This window comes from Tympanuchus pallidicinctus, unplaced genomic scaffold (assembly GCF_026119805.1).
Source record: "Tympanuchus pallidicinctus isolate F22 unplaced genomic scaffold, pur_lepc_1.0 scaffold1, whole genome shotgun sequence".
Taxonomy (NCBI): Eukaryota; Metazoa; Chordata; class Aves; order Galliformes; family Phasianidae; genus Tympanuchus; species Tympanuchus pallidicinctus.
The window spans coordinates 40,001,459-40,019,671 of record NW_026294618.1 but is presented as its reverse complement, the minus strand read 5'-3'; the positions used below and the strand labels follow the sequence as shown (position 1 = coordinate 40,019,671).

The 18,213-nt window shown below is 42.7% G+C and overlaps 1 protein-coding gene across 4 annotated transcripts in view; it reads right to left on the bottom strand.

The window, feature by feature from the left end:
* Positions 1–16,265, bottom strand: part of GRIK2 (glutamate ionotropic receptor kainate type subunit 2) — a 352,850-nt gene extending 336,585 nt beyond the window's left edge. For 3 of the 4 annotated variants that reach the window (XM_052685593.1, XM_052685429.1, XM_052685664.1), the window contains exons 1-2: positions 16,112–16,265; positions 10,569–10,973 (exon numbers count right to left, since the gene is read on the bottom strand). In XM_052685593.1, the coding sequence (XP_052541553.1) occupies positions 10,569–10,683 (115 nt within the window). In that variant the 5' untranslated portion in view covers positions 10,684–10,973; positions 16,112–16,265. Of the gene's footprint in view, positions 1–10,568; positions 11,412–16,111 lie in introns of those variants that run through there. The other variant, XM_052685508.1, reaches the window with a different exon arrangement.
* Positions 16,266–18,213: the final 1,948 nt, after the last annotated feature.

Genomic DNA, 18,213 nt, shown 5'->3' with positions numbered 1-18,213 from the left:
TATTTAATTGTGAACAAACAGAAAGAAAAATTCTACTATTTGCATAGTCTATGTGGTTTATTTGTATGTAAACCATGTTTCGGTGGGTTTTTTTGTTAGTGTTGTTTTTTCATTAATTACTAAGCTCCTTTCCATATGCTGCCTTTTCAACTCCTATAGCTTTCTCAAACTACCACTACGCTGCCTATACATTTTATGCATATAGAGAATGGGTGAGGGGAGAAGAGAAAATAGTGTAATCAGGGATATCTGAGGACACGACCAAGTAGTATTTAAAATAGCCCATCACTCAAGTCACAGAGTCAAGTACTGAAAAACTGTCAGCCAAAAATCACACTTCTCTGAAAATGGATAGATACAAAAGCACAGCTCTTGAAAATCAGCAAGACATACTCCCTCAGTACTAAACATACCATCTTCAAAGAAAGAATAAATCCATATTTATATGATATTAGATCTGACTAGTCAATGGCCCTGTTTTGCACACCTTCTTTTAAAATACCAGCTTCAAACTGTGAAATATCTGAAGTTAATTCTTACACGGACTAGAAAGACTTATAATATGGGTGCTATGCAACACCAGAAACTCTAGATTTAAAAATATAGGTATGTATTGCATAGAAAAATCTTTCAATTTGAATGAAAAACATATCCAAGTGGGTACAGGAAATTTTGTAAGTATAGTAAGTCATGAGAACTGTAAATAGCGTTTTAGAGTAAAAATCAAATAAGCAATAATTCTACAAATTAGATTTCCTAGCTTCGAGTCCTAATATTGATCTTTGTTAAGCGACACAACATGAAGCAAGAAAAACGAGTTTTGTGTTTAATACTTGAATGCAGGCCAATAATTTATTTGAGGTTCTGTATAAATTATATAAACTTTCAGATACCGAAATGAGTGAAATGTGTGTAGCAAAGTGAACACAAACGTCCCTGTTAACAAACATAAAAAATGACTATGATGCAGCATTTGAAGAACAAATTAATTTTCCTGATTTTAAGTACTTTGCATAATTTTAATTTCTCTAATGTACCTTATACCTAATTCCTTAATGAGTAGGTAACATGAAATATATTTTAAAGATTTCCTGCTTCATAGGATAAATGTTGCTGAATAACAATGATTTTTTTTCCTTTAAACTTTACTTCTGACTGTGTCATCTTCATGTTCTTTATTATTAATCATGTATACTTGTAAGCAGCACAAAGTTTTGGATTGTTTTGCAGTACTTGAACAGCAAATCAAGCTATATTGCTAGCACTGGACCACAATATCTTTGTTCAGTGAGTACATTCTTTCCAGATGTAAAAAAGTAATAATTTTAAAAAGCCTCTGCTTGAAAAAATTCTCCATTATGTTGCATCTGTTTTATAATATGTTGTTAAATATTGTAAATTAGAACAAATAAATGAAAATTAAACTATTAAAAAGTGTAATGTGATCTTCAAAGATAATTGGGGGAAAAAAAAAAATCAAGGAAAGAGATTCTCAAAAGAGATCCTTTGCTAATTGGACTAGCATAAATAGCATGACTTGAAGAACAAGCATCATTTAACATAGCTTAGGATCACTTCATGCATCTTAGCAAAAATACTCTATCACCAACTTATCCAAAGCAATGAATATACCTACAATAAACAAATTTATATGGATATTAACATAATTGATAGCTTTAACACTAGAATGATCTAAAACTTTTCTTTCTCTGAACAGTGCTCAACAACTTATATCTGACTCTCACTTCTCTTGCACTAATGTAAATCACTGACCTTCGCTTATGATAAAAGGTTGAGGGAACTGGGCTTGCCTAGCATGGAAAAGAGAAGGCTCCAGAGAGACCTTATTGTGGTCTTCCAGTACTTGAAGAGAGTGTACAAACAGGAGGGGGAACAACTGTTTCCATGGTTGGATAGTGATAGGACAGGGGTGGATGGTTTTAAACTGAGACAAGGGAGGTTTAAGTTAGATATCAGGAGGAAGTTTTTCAGAGGGTGGTGACACACTGGAACAGGCTGCCCAAGGAGATTGTGGATGCCCCATCCCTGCAGGCATTCAAGGCCAGGCTGGATGTGACTCTGGGCAGCCTGGTCTGGTGGTTGGTGACCCTGCACGTAGCAGGGGGTTGGAACTGGATGATCCTTTTCAGCGCAGACCATTCTATGAAGTTAGAAAACATTACACTTAAAGTACACTACAGGTATCTTATTTCAATATGTGACCCATGAAATGTACCTGTAAATAATTAGCCTATAAGAAACTTCATTGAGTATACACAGATTTCATATCCCACGTGATATAGAAACATACAATTTAAATCCACTTAGCAATACCAAAGGATCTGTCTTTCTGACAGTGTAAGGAGTTGATACTGACTCATGATCAAGTACTGACACAGTAAGCATAGGCAGAAATATATGTTCTGCCTTTGCCTAAAAGAACCCTACTTTCTTCATGGTTTTCCTATATGAACTGTAAACGAAAAACTTCAAATAGTTGATCACTTTTTTTTTTTTTTTTTTTTTTTTAAAGAAAGAAAAACAGTTTAAAATGTTGAGATGCAAGACTCAAGTATTTGATGCAGATGAATCTTGGTTACTATTGTTTCTTATTATTTCTTTTATTATTATAGACTGTTCAGCAAGTTGTGTTCTAATTCCGTAATTTTTAAATAACTGTACAAATATGAGCTGATTTATACAGCTGATACATATTTAGCTCAATAGTTGATATAACTTGTATATATTTAGCTTCTAGAGAAGGAGAAAACGCCAAAATATTAGATTATATAGCAACTCTTAGTAATTTCACCCAGATTATTGCCTAGTAAGAATGCATATGCACATGAATGAGCATTTTAATAAAAATGTTTTAAATTCAGTCAGTTATCTTATGACAAAAAACACTTTAAAGTAATAACTATTTTTGTATTCACAGAAATAGAACACTTAATTTGAAATATTTTACTGGAGATACTAAAGCTAAATGTGAAGATGGCAAGCTCTCCCAAAGCTGAAGTAGTTCTGCATCTTTAAAATCAAGCTTGATAAAATTTACTCAATAAACTTCAGTAATTAGTTAAATAAAAAAAAGTATTCACAAACAAGTCCTTATGTACAGGTCTGACTTTGATTATCTATTGTGAAAACAAACATCATTTGTTTTCTGCTGAGTTTTTAGAAGAGTGAGAATTCTGTTTCACTGCTTTTTAATTTTAACATCCAGAACGGGATGTTGACTCATTGACAAATTTATCTTGCCACGTTAAGTTTCTACCTGAGAATTTGAGTCTGCAGGGTTCATCCAGATTAACATTTGCAACGTAAATATTGTCCACTCTAAGTCAACTTAGTTTAATCCTTCAATCTCCACATACTATAAAGGAGGCATAAAAGCTGGTTTAAACCAGGTTTACACCAAGTTTTAGGTAGAGATGTGTCCTTTCATGTTTTAATTTTTCCACTCAGTTTATCAGAAAGTTTGAAAAGCCAAGACTTTCCAAAAATTAATAGAAAGATATCATTAATGTTCCCCTTCTGGCTAGGTTTACACTGCGCCTTTAAAGCTTTGGCCCATTAAAAATAAATAAATAAATAAATAAATACATGGAGGAATGAAGAGCGAAGAAATCACATAAGAAAAAAAGTATTTTTCTTTAAAAATGTTTGGTTCTCATAACAGTAAATCATTACCTTTTCCACTCATCCATATTAAAATACAGCATGGATCATTTGGTACTAGATTTAGCTACACCTTTCGAATTCAGATTATTTTTACTGTTTATACAATAGAGAAACACTGGAGACACACATTGAAGTATTATTTAATTTAAAAAAAAAAAAAAAAAGATATTCAGCCTTCAGTGAATTAGAAAATTCATTAAGTCACCTGAACAACAGCTCCTAAAATCATATTAAGTTCTCCCTTAACTGTTCTTCCATCAGTGTTATAGAATCTAATGTGTAAGAATTAGTAACTGGTGATCAAGGACTTTCTCACAATGAAATATCAACAGATATCTTCAACATTCCTATATTAACCGACTTTTAAATCCAGATAACTGTTTTAATGAAGACCAAATTTTAAAAGTTCAGGAACGTAAACACAAATATAATAAATTAGACTTCTACCAAACGTGAGTGAATGCATTTCCCCAAATATAAAAATAAAATTCTATAAGGCCTATGAATTAACCTTCTGACGTGTTAATGACAAAATATTATCAGCTATGGATGAGCATTTTTATTCAAAGGCTACAACGTAGGTATATTTCAAACTATCCCAGTAGTCACAATACTAGCAGCACTCTCCTTTAGCCCAAGCAAAAATACCTAGAAGAGGAAACACTTTAGAAATATATAAGCTAAGGAGGTTTAATTGTTTGAAAGTTAAATAAACATAGCTACCAAATATGATCCTATATGAAATCCTATTCTATTTCAATAGCACTTTGGAAACATTCAGTAATAAGTTTCAAGGAAGTCTAAATCCAGGCTGACACAAATCACTTGAAAATATTTGCAGCAGATGTAAAAAGAGCAGTCTTGAGCACCACACCTGTGAATCAGCGCCACATCTATGGGTCAATTCTAAATTTTATTCCACATAAAAAAAAGCTTTGTGGCTTTAATTGAGATTTACCTTTTAATGAAATTAAATATACACTTTTTGAACTTCTGGTTAGTGTTTTACATAGTATTACAACACTGTCTAGTTTATCCAGAGCTGGCTGAGCTCCAGGAATTGAAATAGTGATCATTACATGTTTGTTCTGTTTTCTTTGCATTACTGAAAGCTTTGGCTGTTTAAACTGAAGGCACTATATAAACCTAAGACTGTTATTACTGAAGAATAAAGGAGCAAAAAAAAGTACAAAATTATAAGTATTAATATGATAGTGATCTTTGATTCTGCATATTCCAATTCAGATGTGACTGCACAATTGTATTATGTTATCATATTGTTTAATTTTCCAACATACATTACAGCCTAACATTATAAAAAGCTTATTCAGGAAACATTAATTTGCCTTGCAGATTGAGGAGTATGGAAATAAGGCGCTTTCTAGTTTCTCTTTTGAATTATTGACAGAACTTCTAGTAATTGCTCCTCAGGAAGAGACTGGAGTGAGTGAAGGTTAAAACAAAGGGGAAAAAAAAGTAAATAAATTAAGTTAGGGACAAAGATCTACGATTATTTTGCAACAAGTAGAAAATGTTTGGTTTGATTTTTTCTAAAGCAAGTGGAGTTTCCCTTATATAAAATAAATAAATAAAATTACCTAATATTTGAGTTTAGAAAATGCTGGCAAATCTCTTTTTCTCTGGTTTCTTATCTCCAGGGACAGATACCATTCCCTTCGACGACCACATTCAAATGTAAGGTATTACTCGAACTCTGCATCACTTCAAAAGCCAGGTAGCAGTCAGAATGAAGTGAGTTATACGTCTCACCACCTAATCTATCAGACAATTGTGTGAAAATCCTTTTACAAAGCAGTTGGTGTTCCAAACACCGGTTGAAAGGATCTGGGGATATTCCAGACAGCCCACACGGATGAAAGCTTTCTTAACCTACATTAAATCTTGATAATGCAATAATGAGTCTTTTAAAGGGATAACTCTAATTCCCCTATCTAGTGCAAAAAAGACTGTATACAGCTAATCTGCTTTGCCCTTTCAATTAAACTCATCCAGGACGTTCTATGTAGTCAGCACCCTGAATGAGTCATTAAAATTCTCGTTCTGTAAGAGTTGTGTGCAGTGCACTGTTGTTTCTAAATTCCATTAAATCCAAATGGTCTTTATCGCTCCATGACCACTGCGACTTCAATCAGCCAATTTAATTACCTTACCAAATTGTCAGCAGAAGTAGCAAAGAAAAACAGGAAGGGCTGTGACGTTATCAAATTGAAATCTTCCTCTGTGCCGTTTAATCTAGAGCAGTCAATAACAATGCTTCTCACCTTCTTGCTGCCTTCCCGAGGCTCTTAACCTTATTCCTCTTTCAAAGATTTCTGTTGCTGTTTGTAAGACCGATTTTGAACTCCTCTCTGTGTGGATGTTAACGTGTATTTAAAGCTTCTTGTACTTGGCAGTAAAATTTTCATTGGCTCTATATACTGGAATTACCAACACACAGACCTCTAAGGGCTACTACAAGTATTTGCTTTGAAGATTTTGATCACACTCTCGATCTGATCAAAGCCAGCTCTGTACGTTCTGCCATTTAAACATACGCAGAAAGCTTATGTCCTTCCAGTAAAAAAAAGTGCCAGCGTAAAATGCAAAAGAAAGATGGTGCACATCGAGGTTCTAGTAAAACTCCAGCTCAATCAGCGGGCATTTCTCATCTAAACTCTGGTTACAAAGCCTTTTGTACAGAGCTAGCTCTCCCTGCTCTTCCATGTCTCTGCTGTGTCTAACAACCATCTGATAAGAACGGTCACTTAAATCACAGAAACGTATGGGCCGGCCCCCACTGACAACTGCACAGGCAGCTAACGCGATGATGCAGCCTCCTGGCTGGTTTTGCCGAGCCCCATTGTAAAAACATTCCTGTGTAGATAAACTCAATCCTTTTGAGCAAAGAGGGCTCATTTAAGTAGTATGGCAGACAAAACCTGTGCCGCACTTTCACGACAGAATTCCCCAGTGCAGAGTAATTCCCTTCTCTGAGATCCCACAGTGGAGCCCAGTTGTTCTATTTTTTTTTTTTTTTTTTTCTATTCAGACTCACAGATTACGCTATCGACCATACATAGCTCTATTTTGCAACTATTCTTATTATTTTGCTTCACGAAGGACAGCGGGAAAATGCTAGTTTTTGTAATGGCTTGATGTGTTAGTTTTGTTTTTCCTTTTCTCTAGTTTAAAAAAAAAAAAAAAAATCAGTAGTAGGAAATTATTCCTGGAAGAGTACACCACCATCTTTCCTTGAAAAGTATTTCACCTCTTTTGTCTTAGCTTTCTTTTGCTTTTAAACTCTGCCTCCCCCCCTTCTTTTTCAAGATGCATTCCATCCCACAACACCTACGCCCCTTTCCCATCCGCCTGAAGCTAGCTTTCACCGCAGACACCTGCAACACCAAACTAGCAGAGAGGTTAGACTATAGACCTTTAATTTTCTTTATATCCTCCTTATCGGGTCTGTGAGCTCCCTGGGGAAGATTCTTGATCTTTCACACATTTTCACCTGAGTAACTCGAGAGGGAATTAGGGCCAAACCGCTTTCCCGTCCCGCTCACCAACCTTTGCCGTAGGAAAGACGAGCAGGGTTCTGTTCCGCGTTGCTCTCAGTAGCAGAGACAAGGCCCGAAAAGGGTAATTTAAATAAAGAGGAACCTTTTACAGTACTGTGGAGTTCAAAGAGCACCGCATAGGAACAGGGAAGAAAAGAGGGGTTTTAAGCAGCCCGGCCTCTTACTGCCTTGGGCGAGAAGAAATGGGTTTGCGTGAACTCAGGTGGAGAGTTACTGGTAGTTAACAGCTCTTAATGGCTCGCTCATTCAGCCGTACGAGTGCCGGCGTGCCCCGAGGGGGGGAAAGGCAGGAGCGAGGGGGCTTGCGGGACCCGGCGACAATGGGGCTCGGGAACGACTCGGCCCAGCCCGGCTCCACTACTTGGTGTTTCTTGGGAGCTGCTGTCCTGGGTCTGTTCCTCCACAGCACAGAGGCACGGAATAAGAGAACTGTGAAAAGCAGTCCCCGATAATGGAGGGGATCCGCCGACGGTCACAGATTTGGGCTTTTCTAACGGTACCAAGTAATAAGGAAAAGGCTTCAATCACACTTAGCAAAGGAGAGACTAATATCTCTCATTCTCCAGGCTGCTATCCTCCTTTGCCAGGCTGGGATCTGGCCTGATATGCACAGCACTGGCTCGGGTTTAACTGAGCAATTGTTATAGCTCCCGTTAGAAACCCTCGGCTATGGTGGGCACAAGCTTTCTGCTTTTCCAGGGCTTGCCTGTGGGAAGCCATTCAGGAGCAGCAGAGGGAAGCTGCTCACACACATGAAGCAGAGTATCACTTTGATGAGGCTGATGCGATGTCTGCACACCTGGCTGTCCCACTCTGGCAGCAACAGACACCGGGCTGGGTGCGAATGGAGACACTGCACAACCTCTCCCAGTGCCTGCTTCATGAAGCACTGGCAGAAGCAACCCGTGCCATCCCAGGTGGCTACAGCTCCCTGTGTGGTTGCTAAAAGATACCTTGAGAGAGAGAAAGGAGATGCTGGCTAGTCCCAACAATTACAGAAGCCGTAGGAAGGACAATGTGAATCCATGGTGGTTAATTTGCACAGGAGGAATGAGTGGGATGGGGCTCTGGCAGGCTCCAAGATCTTCCCTGTTGCCATAGCACTGCTGGCTGAGGAAGAAGAGCGGGGGCTGGCAGGCTGCCTTCTGCAGGGAACTCCTCAGCTTTCGCTGCTTGGGGAGTAATCCACGGCCAGAGATGGGCATCCCAGCCCTCGGTCTCAAGGACACTCAGAGGAGATAGGGGCGGAGGGATATTCTCCTCTCAAGAAATAAACAAAGATCCTCCCTCCTTCCCAACATGCCCTGCACGGAGCTGTCACCGCTGGGGAAGGAGCTGGACATCTTTCATAGTCACAGAGTCACTGCACACCTGGACCAGGCTCAGTCCAGACTCTTTAAAGAGGCAATGTGCAACAGGCCCAGCTGAGCAAGGGGGAAGTCTTCCTCCAGTTCTCCTGCTTCTAAGATTTTTCATACTAAGATAAGCTAAACAACCACTCCCTGCTTCAAAGCCTTACAATTGGGTTGGTGACAATTTAAAGACCAGAAAAATCATTCTGTGCTTTAGAAGCAGACTCAGTCTTCGCTGCTACAAACAATGGAGTGAGTGTACCCTGTTACCTGACTGTGTGACCCGAGGGCAGTGCGGAAGTTAGCCTAGAAAAATGAGTGCATGTGGGACCATGGTTACTCTGGGTGGCAGAGTCCCACTGTACCACCTCCAGTCTCAGGATCATTTATTGTTCAAGTCTCTCCCAAACACTGCTCAGCAGGGTAGCTCTGTAGGTACTCTGGATTACCAATTCAGAGAGGATGGAAAAGGAGGAAAGCTCACCTCTTGGTTGTAATATGGCCAGGAAGATGCTTGTTTACACACAACAGCTACACTTGAAAATAATTCAAAGGTCCAACCCTTGGCACCAGTCACGAATCCTGGTTTGCCCGAACTGGACTGCGCTACATCACACAGCTCCGGTACTAATTTCACAGCCATGATTATAGAGCAGACTGAATGCAAAATCAACCTGGCAATGATATACGGACTCACTTAGCCATGTCCAAAGAAACAAGCATTCCTCAAGACGGTTGCTAAGAGCAACGTGCCTTAAGCACCACCTTTAGACCAGATGGAAGCAGAAAATAAGTGCTACTAGGAATTCAGCACACGAGATCAGTAACAGGCTGGTGACTTTTTAATCATTACTAATCTTCCCCTCCAAATAAAAGTGAGCACGGGGGGGGAATTTAAACAAAATTAGAAACACACCGAGGCTCTACTCCCGGGAGAAGACGAGAGTTTTCAGTGCCCCACGGAAAGAGATGCAGAGGCTGCTGCAGCTCCCAGCGGTCGGTGCGAGGGTGAGGCACCGAGGCTGCCGCCTGCCCGGGGGAGCCACTTTCGGGTTGCCCACTCCCTCCACGTTTCGCCCACTCCTCCGGGACCGCAGCCCTCCTGGCCCGCACACCTCGGCTAGGAAGTGAGGTTCACTTTCCCTTCCACCCTGTCCCTGCCTACTGCAAAACTTTGACAGAGCAGGCATGGTGGCCGGAACGTCTCTCTCGCTTGTTTTCTTATGCACTTATACACAAATGAGCGCACGGTCAGTGCTGCTGAGGTTAGTTTCACTGTCCAGACGGGACAGACTTTAAACTCTCAGCTTTCTTGGAAATCTCATTCTGATCTATGATTTTTGTTCTCTCTTTTCGTTGAGGGGGGAGGTGTTGGAACTCATGCAACTTTTCTCACATAGAAGAGCCTTGTTTTTATAGCGTAACGTAATGATTCTTTCACAAGCGTGGAACAAGGAACAAACCATCACTAACCCTAAACGCCAGAGAAGAGGCAAGCGAGCGGGAAGCCAGCCCCGCGCGAGGATTACAGCGTCGCTCCCGTGCGACATCCGCTCAGATGGAGCAGAGGCGGGCGGCCGAAACTTAACAACTACTTGACAGGTTTTAACTGATGAAGCACTCTGCTTTCCACTACTATGGAAACAAAATAAGGTACATTATGAGGGAGCCACGCAAGCTCCGCAGCCTCTTAGGCAAAAGCGTTTGCCAGTCATTTTTCTCTCCATTGTTATTATAATTATCATCATCGTGCCGTTACTACGGCTACAAAGAGCTGCAGCGTCAGAAAAAAACACACAGCAATTCATGCCTCCGGATGCAAAATACACAGAGACTTCGGTGCCCGACTCCGATAGCACATCCCAGCTGTCCCCCAACACCCCCTTAGGAGTCAATCCTACGTAAATCGCATTCGGGCTGAAACGCACAATGAAAAAGTGTCGAGAAATCTTACCAAATCTTAATACATGTGTGGTTCCTTGAGAATATCCAATCCACAGTAAGCAAAGAAGGAGTCTAATGGTGCATCTGAAGACTGGATTAGTTAGAATAGGGGAAATAATCTTCATGATGTTTCTATACACACACGCACAGCCTTACTTCCCCCTTCTAAGCCGTCAGGTTTCTCGGCAAGGTGAGAATGAGAATAAGTAAACTGATGGCCCTCAGACACGATCACGGCATGGTCACAGAGAGAAGAGAGAGTCTACGCTTCCCAAACCCATTAGCAATCCCTGCATGTTCTTCATTCACTGCGCCAAGGAGCAACCTTCAACTGCAAGGAATGGTGGGACATCCATGTTAATCGGGGGAGAATCCTTGAGAAATCCAAACACACACAACGTCCAGCCGAGTAAACCTGGGAGGCAAGAAAGGAGGAAAATCAATAGGTAATCCAGCTCGAGAAATCGCTGAGGTATCACCACATAGCGAGAGTCAATGAGCACCAGCCGTTTCACTGGCGAAGCTTTTGCCGTGCTCCCATTCTACTGCACTGCTACACAGCTTCTGACGCGAAGCCAAGATTAAGTGAGAGAAATTGAGATAGCTCCTCTCTTCTTAAGGCTGCCTGCCAGACAGCCTTCCTGATTTCTATTATGCAACAGATCTGATCGCCTTGCGTTGTCGGAGGAAAAAAACAGCTCGGTTTTATTTACAGCTTTATAATTGTTATTAGTCTTTCAGTTGTTCTGAACAATAGCTGTAAGTGTCTGTGCCGGGGGCGGGGGTGGAGGAAAGGGCTATAGGAGAGAAGGGAATCTGTTTCATAAAAATCAATTCATGCATTTTAATAGCTGACTGGCTGGCTCGAAATCACTTAGCTTCAGAGCTGTGAAAGAGAATGCTGACGATAAAATCATGCATGTTGTCAAAGTAACGTTAAGGCTAAAAAAAGATCATGATATTTACATTTACTGACTGCTACTCACATTAATGCATGAAAAAGGGAAAGTGTGATAGTTTGCCTACTGCACGTTCTTAGGAACTTTCCCCGGATCCAGTGGTAACATAGTACCAGCCTGCTTTTGCAAGGTAAACAGGAACCTGCAGTGCTAGAGCTGCCTTGTTGAATGCATAGACTTGTATTTCAGCTTTGCTCTAAACAGTAACTTGTGGATTTACAGATTTATATTTTGCATTCTATTTTGTCACTATCTTTTTTTTTTTTTTTTTTTTTTTTTTTTCAAGCACAGCATTCCTTTCACAGGTATTGCTGTTCCTTCTTGTACTGAAAGATGCATGTAGTTTGTCAGTTTGCAGTTCTCAATGGGAACAATAGCACTGCTTAGTTTGATAGTGGTGTACTGAGTTTGTATCTGCAACTGCAGCCACGGACTTTTGTCTTTTGGCTAGATGTTCCAAAGAACTCACTCTCTAGAATAGTTGAGACTTTTTCTGAAATACAATTAGTTGTGTGAGTGTAATCATGAAAATAACTAGGACTGTCAGACTTCACAGTGTAAGAGAAGCTTTTGCTGAGTATACTTAAGCATTATTAAAAATATTAAAATACAATTCCTAGATTCCTCACAAGGAAAACGAACTCATTCTATTCTATATTCTGCCTGTAGATATCTTCTGCCTCCTTTATCTTCCTCCCTGACTTTTATTACCAGAGAAAATATCACTGAGAGACTTCCCCCCACACATACATACAGATGAATACAAAAAAAATGTGACTCTATAGAATTAAATGCTGGTGATGCCAAGAAAATTAGAATAGCCTAAGAAATCTATCAGAAGGAGAACATGGTAAAGGTGAGTTCCAGTTTGTTTTTAAATGATACCTCTATATCATGGACATGTAAATAAGTAACAGCAACACTTAAATTATTACTTGTAATGTTGGTATTTTGTATCTCCGAAAGTGTTTGCAATTTGCAGTAACTTTCTTATCATTATGGCTTTTGGTTTCCTCAGCATGCTTTTACTTAAAAAGCTGTAAAATGCTGATGAAAATAAATGTACGTTCTGTGAAGGGATTATTAAACATCATTGATTTTTTTTTTCTTTTTAAGATGGAGGCATAACTGCAGTGTCAGAAATAAGTATCATGAATGGCTAGTTCTGCAGTCTAGCAGGGAATTCAATCAGACGGTTTGACTACTGGAGCACTTTAAAAAGAGCACCTAGTGTTAAAAGCAAGGATATCTAGCGACTCCTTCAGTTCACACTTAGAATATCTCCGAGAAAAAAATGCACATAGAGATGCTCTTTCTTGTATTTGCTATATCCCATTTTTCCCTCTTCTACTTTTTCATCTTTTATCTTAGTTGAAGAAGAAATAAAACTCACATTGTTGAACACTGTGAGCATTTCTTTCCTTCCTCATCTTTCCTATAATGTTACTGAAATAGAGGACATTAGGCATCTTTTTAATTCTGACTGCTTGTAGGTAGCTTCCTGACAAAGTGATTTTTTTTTAATTTAGCTTAGTTTTGGTAAGCGTCTATGAAATCATAAGATTCCTTAACAGCTTCAATAGACAAGACAAACCCGGGACAAAGTGACACCTTTAATGAATCTTATTAAAAAAAAAAAAAAAAAAAAAAAAAAAAAAAAAAAAAAAAAAAAGCTGTAATCAAGTCCAACAGAAGTCCTAAATCACCGAGGCATTTATAGAATAACCAGAATCATAAAACACCTTAGGATTCATTGCTTTTGTTATTAAATGCTCAGCAGCCTCATCACACCCTCGGCCGCACGCGTGGGACTGAGGGGGTTTCCTTGCTGACCTCCCTCCGCCGACGGGAGCAGCCCCAGCACCACGGACAGCGCCCGGCGCGGCCGGCTCCCCTACTTTCAGCACCGCGGAGAGCGCTCCCGGCCCGCGCCCCTCCGCGTCGCCTACGCGGCGAGACCTACCGGTGCCCGAGAGCCTTTTTTCCCTCCAATCCTTTCACGACACGGAAAGGAAATTAAAATATGTTATCGGCTTCTTTAGAGACACATCTTATACTCTCGTTTATGCTAGCTGGCTCGCTATTTTATGACATTTTATGGGTTCAGGAGTATTGCTCTTCTTATCTGCCATCACAAGTTGCCTAATGTTCGGCATCAACACCCTCTCCCTTCTCTCAAGTCTCAACTCCCACTTTGAAGGGAGATCGTGGTTAATCCAGTACTGCCTTCTCAAGAAAATTACTTCCTTATTAAAAAGTAAATCTGGCAAGATATAAGATGTTTAGCACTCAAGGAATATTTGGGGTCTGAAGACTATTTACAGTCTATGCAGTTAAATGAACCATTAGAATACACCACTCTAGACTCCTTTTCTGTAAATTGGACTTTAGCTTCATTTCATCTTCATAGAGGGAGGAGGAAGAAACAGTAACTTTTACAACGATCCTTTTGTCCACCCTCCAGAATGATTTCAACATGGACATAGTAAAGTGTTCTTAAGTACTTTCACATTTCCTTCCTTATAAGACATACAATTCAACGGTTGGAGATCCCTAATAAAATATTCAGCTGGAGAAGCTTGTCTTGTCTCTTGGGGGCTTGTCACCACTGTTATGCAGTGCTTCTCAGATTAAAGTCTTTATGAAACTGTCCTCTTTGCTTCAGTGATCAGCAAATGGGAAATCCACAATTCCTTGGTTATACGTTTTAATTTGTTTTACATTTTAGACATCTATACTAGACATGGTAGTAATACATTTTTAATACACAAGGACAATGTCCAAGTGAAGGTGGTATGAAAAATAGTATTTCAGCTACAGGAGGGGAAGGAGAATAGATCATTTAAGGCCTTTACATCTTCTCTGAGTGATAAAAGCCTACTAAATTCTTCAGTATGTGTCAGGTATAAATGGTGATCTTATGTGCCTAATGCTTCATTCGGAAAGGAGAGATGTGATTTTGATTACCTTATTACATCAGGCACTTTTTTCCTTCAGATCGTATTTTCATGTGCTGTTATCATAATAAAAGTTAATCCACTTCCAGCTAGCTGCCACCTACTGGGATGTATAGTTTTACCATATCACTTTTAAAAGGACATGGCTTTCATTTTCAGGTCAGAGCTATGTCTCTAAGAACAGATTATAGATTTTTTTATTTTTTTTTTAATCACTCAATCTACAGTTTTGTCTTCTCCCAACAACCACAGATATAAATTTAGGATGTGTAAACCATATGATTCCCAAAGCTTTGTTTTTTGGACATTTTTCAGGAAATCTTTGTAAGTGCTTCAGATTCACATACTGCCACAGACCCCCCTGCTGTTGCAGTCTGGTGTGTGGAGAGCCATAGTTTACTGAAACACCTGACCAGCCCCTCCAGATCTCCAGGCATGAGTTGCAGCTTTGCTGACAGTGCAGTAATACAGCCCTCCCTTTTTAAATGTTTGCTGAGTTATTCCAATGATTGTTGATAGTATCATTGGAAAACACATCGCAGCCCACTTGCACTTCACTCCCACCAGTTATAAAAACCATAGGTCCCTTCTGTGTGTTATTATTAGCTCAGTCCAAATTTACAACCAAGTTTCTGCTGTGCTGATAATTAATGACATTTTAAGATGGTAATTAATTTTCAGCTAGCGGAAAGACGTTCATTCTAATTAACAAACTGAGTATGCAATAGATTAACTTGTTCAGGCACTTTTGGGTATCACAGCAATGCACTTTCCTAGCAGGTTTTAAGCAGCGAGAACAAACATTTATGACATTATCTACAGATCAGCCTTTCACCCCCTCAGTTTGCTTTGTGGCTATGGAAGCTGTGAAAGATTTCGGGAGGAGAGGAAGGATGTATAACGTTTTCCACGCCCTGCTCCACTAAAAGTTTCTAAGGGAAACGTGAAGAGAGGTGTCATTGTGAAGTATTCATTCCTTTTCAGCGCGCACAGGGCTCAGTCGTGCTACCGCTGTAGACAGGAATATCTCTGGCTTCATACAGAGAGTGTCAGCGCCCTGGCTGGGTTAGAAATGGATGCTCGCCCAGAATACTGAATTTGTTCGGAAACCAACGCCAGGACTGCCGACAGCCAAAAGGTGGGATGATTGCACCGGCAATTGGGGCAGGAGGAGACCTCACGGAAGGAGAGCCAACAAACGGTGGGTTGCTCACCCACAACTCGAGTTAAGTTAGAGCTCGTTTCTCACCTCTCCTTTCCCAGTCGGGAGGGACACCCCCGGGCTCCACCACCTTCAGCCCGGCGGCTCAGGGCTGCTGAGGGAGTCGGACAGGGGACACCGGGTGGGCTACGCTGCCCTGGACGCTGGCCCCACTTTCCACAGCAAGATGATGAGGAAGAAAAGGAAGAAGAATGGAAGGCTACAGAGCCCAGCGGCAGGAGCCTGCCAGCCTCGCGGTGCCCGTGTCTGCCAGCTCAGCGCCCGCTTTGCCCAGAGACACCTGGCTGGGAGACAGAGCAGTGGGCAGCAATCCCGGCAGCGCAGAGACCCACCCGCCGCCACCACCACCCCACCGCTGCCCCTCACTCGCATGCAGTCCCTCCGGGAAGCCGGAGACCCCGGGACGTCGTCCTACCTTGAGCTGCGGACGGGAAAGCGGGGAGGGAGAGGAAGGCGGAGGCGGGGGGAGGAAGGGCCGTGGTAGGACGCCGGGGGATGCCCGGGCTGCGGTGCAGCCGGCGGCCGGGCACCACTGACGGCGGCAGCGAGCGGCGGCCGAGGGAGGGAGGGAGGGAAGGAGGGAGGGGAAAGGGAGGGAAAGGAGGGAAGGAGCGAGCGAGAGAAGGAGGGAGGGAGGGAGGAAAAAGGGGAAGGAGACCCGCCTCCCTTCGGGAGCGATGCACAGCTCCCTTTAAAGGAGCAGAAACACGCTTCCTCCGCGGCCGCCGCTCCGGGCTCCGCAGCGCCGAGCACTGCCGGGCCAGCAGCAGCAGCAGCGGGCAGGGCTTCATGTGCGGGCGGGCGGACGGCTGAGCAGAACCGCTCCCAGCTCCCGTTCCACCACTCCAAGGGCCGAGGTCGGCGGACAGCGTGTTTTCAGAGCACGGGAAATCCGAGCTTCTGAGCGGGGTCTCCAATTCCATTTTGCATGTATGGAGGCGATGTGAGGGATCGGACCCTACAGCCCTCAACCCTACGGCATCTAGCAACCCCTTCCCTGCCCCCGTCGCCGCAGGGGTGACAGAAATGTTTGGGTGCCCTCGGCCGCTTCTGTACATCATCCACACGGCGAATCCCTCCTGCAACCCCCCCAGCCTCCTTCTTCCTTGAACTAGTAGGGACAGAGCTCCAGCAATTTTCCCAATCTTGTCTAGAACGGAAGGAGCTGGGACAGCAAGGCTGTGGGGTCGAGAGAGAACGCAGGCAGCAGCCAGCCAGAGCCCGCGTCGTCGGAAAGGCAGCAAGGGGGCCTCCACGCCCGATTCACTTAGTAACAGCGCAGAGGGATGGGGAGCGGGGAAGGGGAATCCGGTAACGAGCCGTAGTGCAAAATGCAGCCTCCACAGCCCCCTGCAGGATTGCCAGTGTTCTCTCGCCCCCTGCCCCGCTCGCCCCCGCAGCTCCACATGCATCTGCCCGATTTCCCCCTTTCTCCTCCCTATTTTGTTTGCCGGCTCAGACATGCCTTGGGTCGCTGCAGGAATCCACCTATGCCTATCCCCGCCCCACTGCCTTCCTGAGGTTCGATCTGCCGTTCCTTCGCCTCTCCTTCACGGCCAATGTCCATCCTCGCATCCGCACCCCCGGAGGATGCTCAGACGTTGCCCTGCTTCATCTACCGGAGCATCGAACAGGGAACAGCGGTTATAGGGGCCGGAGGGGCTCGAAGAGCACTCGAGAGATGGGGGTTGGTGACTGAGAAGCTCCTGTAATTAAGTAAACAGCAGAGTTGTTGTGCGGAGTAAATAAATAGTCAATGATCCCATTGTCAGGCGAGCGCAGGCGGCACAGACTGCGCCGGGCTCGCCGCGATCGGGCCGCTGTGACTTGCAGCTTAATGGCCCCACAGCACAGCCCTTAATTACTAACAGCCCGCTGCCGCGGCCGAAAAGAAATACTCATTAGTCACTTCATTTGCCTGAGGCCGTAATAGAGATAACTCTGGTCAAAAACAAACGCGGTGACAAAGCAAAGAGCTCGATGCCACCCTGGGAGTAAAGGTGGCCGGCAATGAGCGGGTTGCTGCCTGTGGGGCCGGAGGGCAACCTAAAGAAGAGAACTCGCAAACGTGAGCCGGAGAGAACGTGCAGGAGGGAAAGGCATCTCGGGGATGGCCACAGAAGCTGCTACAGGATTTCCACGACCTGCGGAGGGTGGGAAACGTGTGAGATCTGATGAGCAAATAAGAGTTGTTCAAGCAGCCACTCTGTACAAGCAGTGGGGACGATCCCTCTTTTGTCATGGAGCACTTTTGCTCTGTTACTATCCCGAATTTTCAGACCAGGCAGACGCACGAATATGGAACTCAAAAGTGTCTTTCTGAAATGAGAGAAAGGAAGGCAGGAAAAGAGAAGGGATGAGGCATTTCATGTCTAATACTGCAGGTAGGTTGGGTAATACCTTCATGTTATCATTTCACCTAACTACATTCACACAGTATCTTTTCACTTGTTGCCTGGATAATAATTCTGTCCTGACACGAGACTGTCAATAATAAACAGCCTACTGCAGTTAACA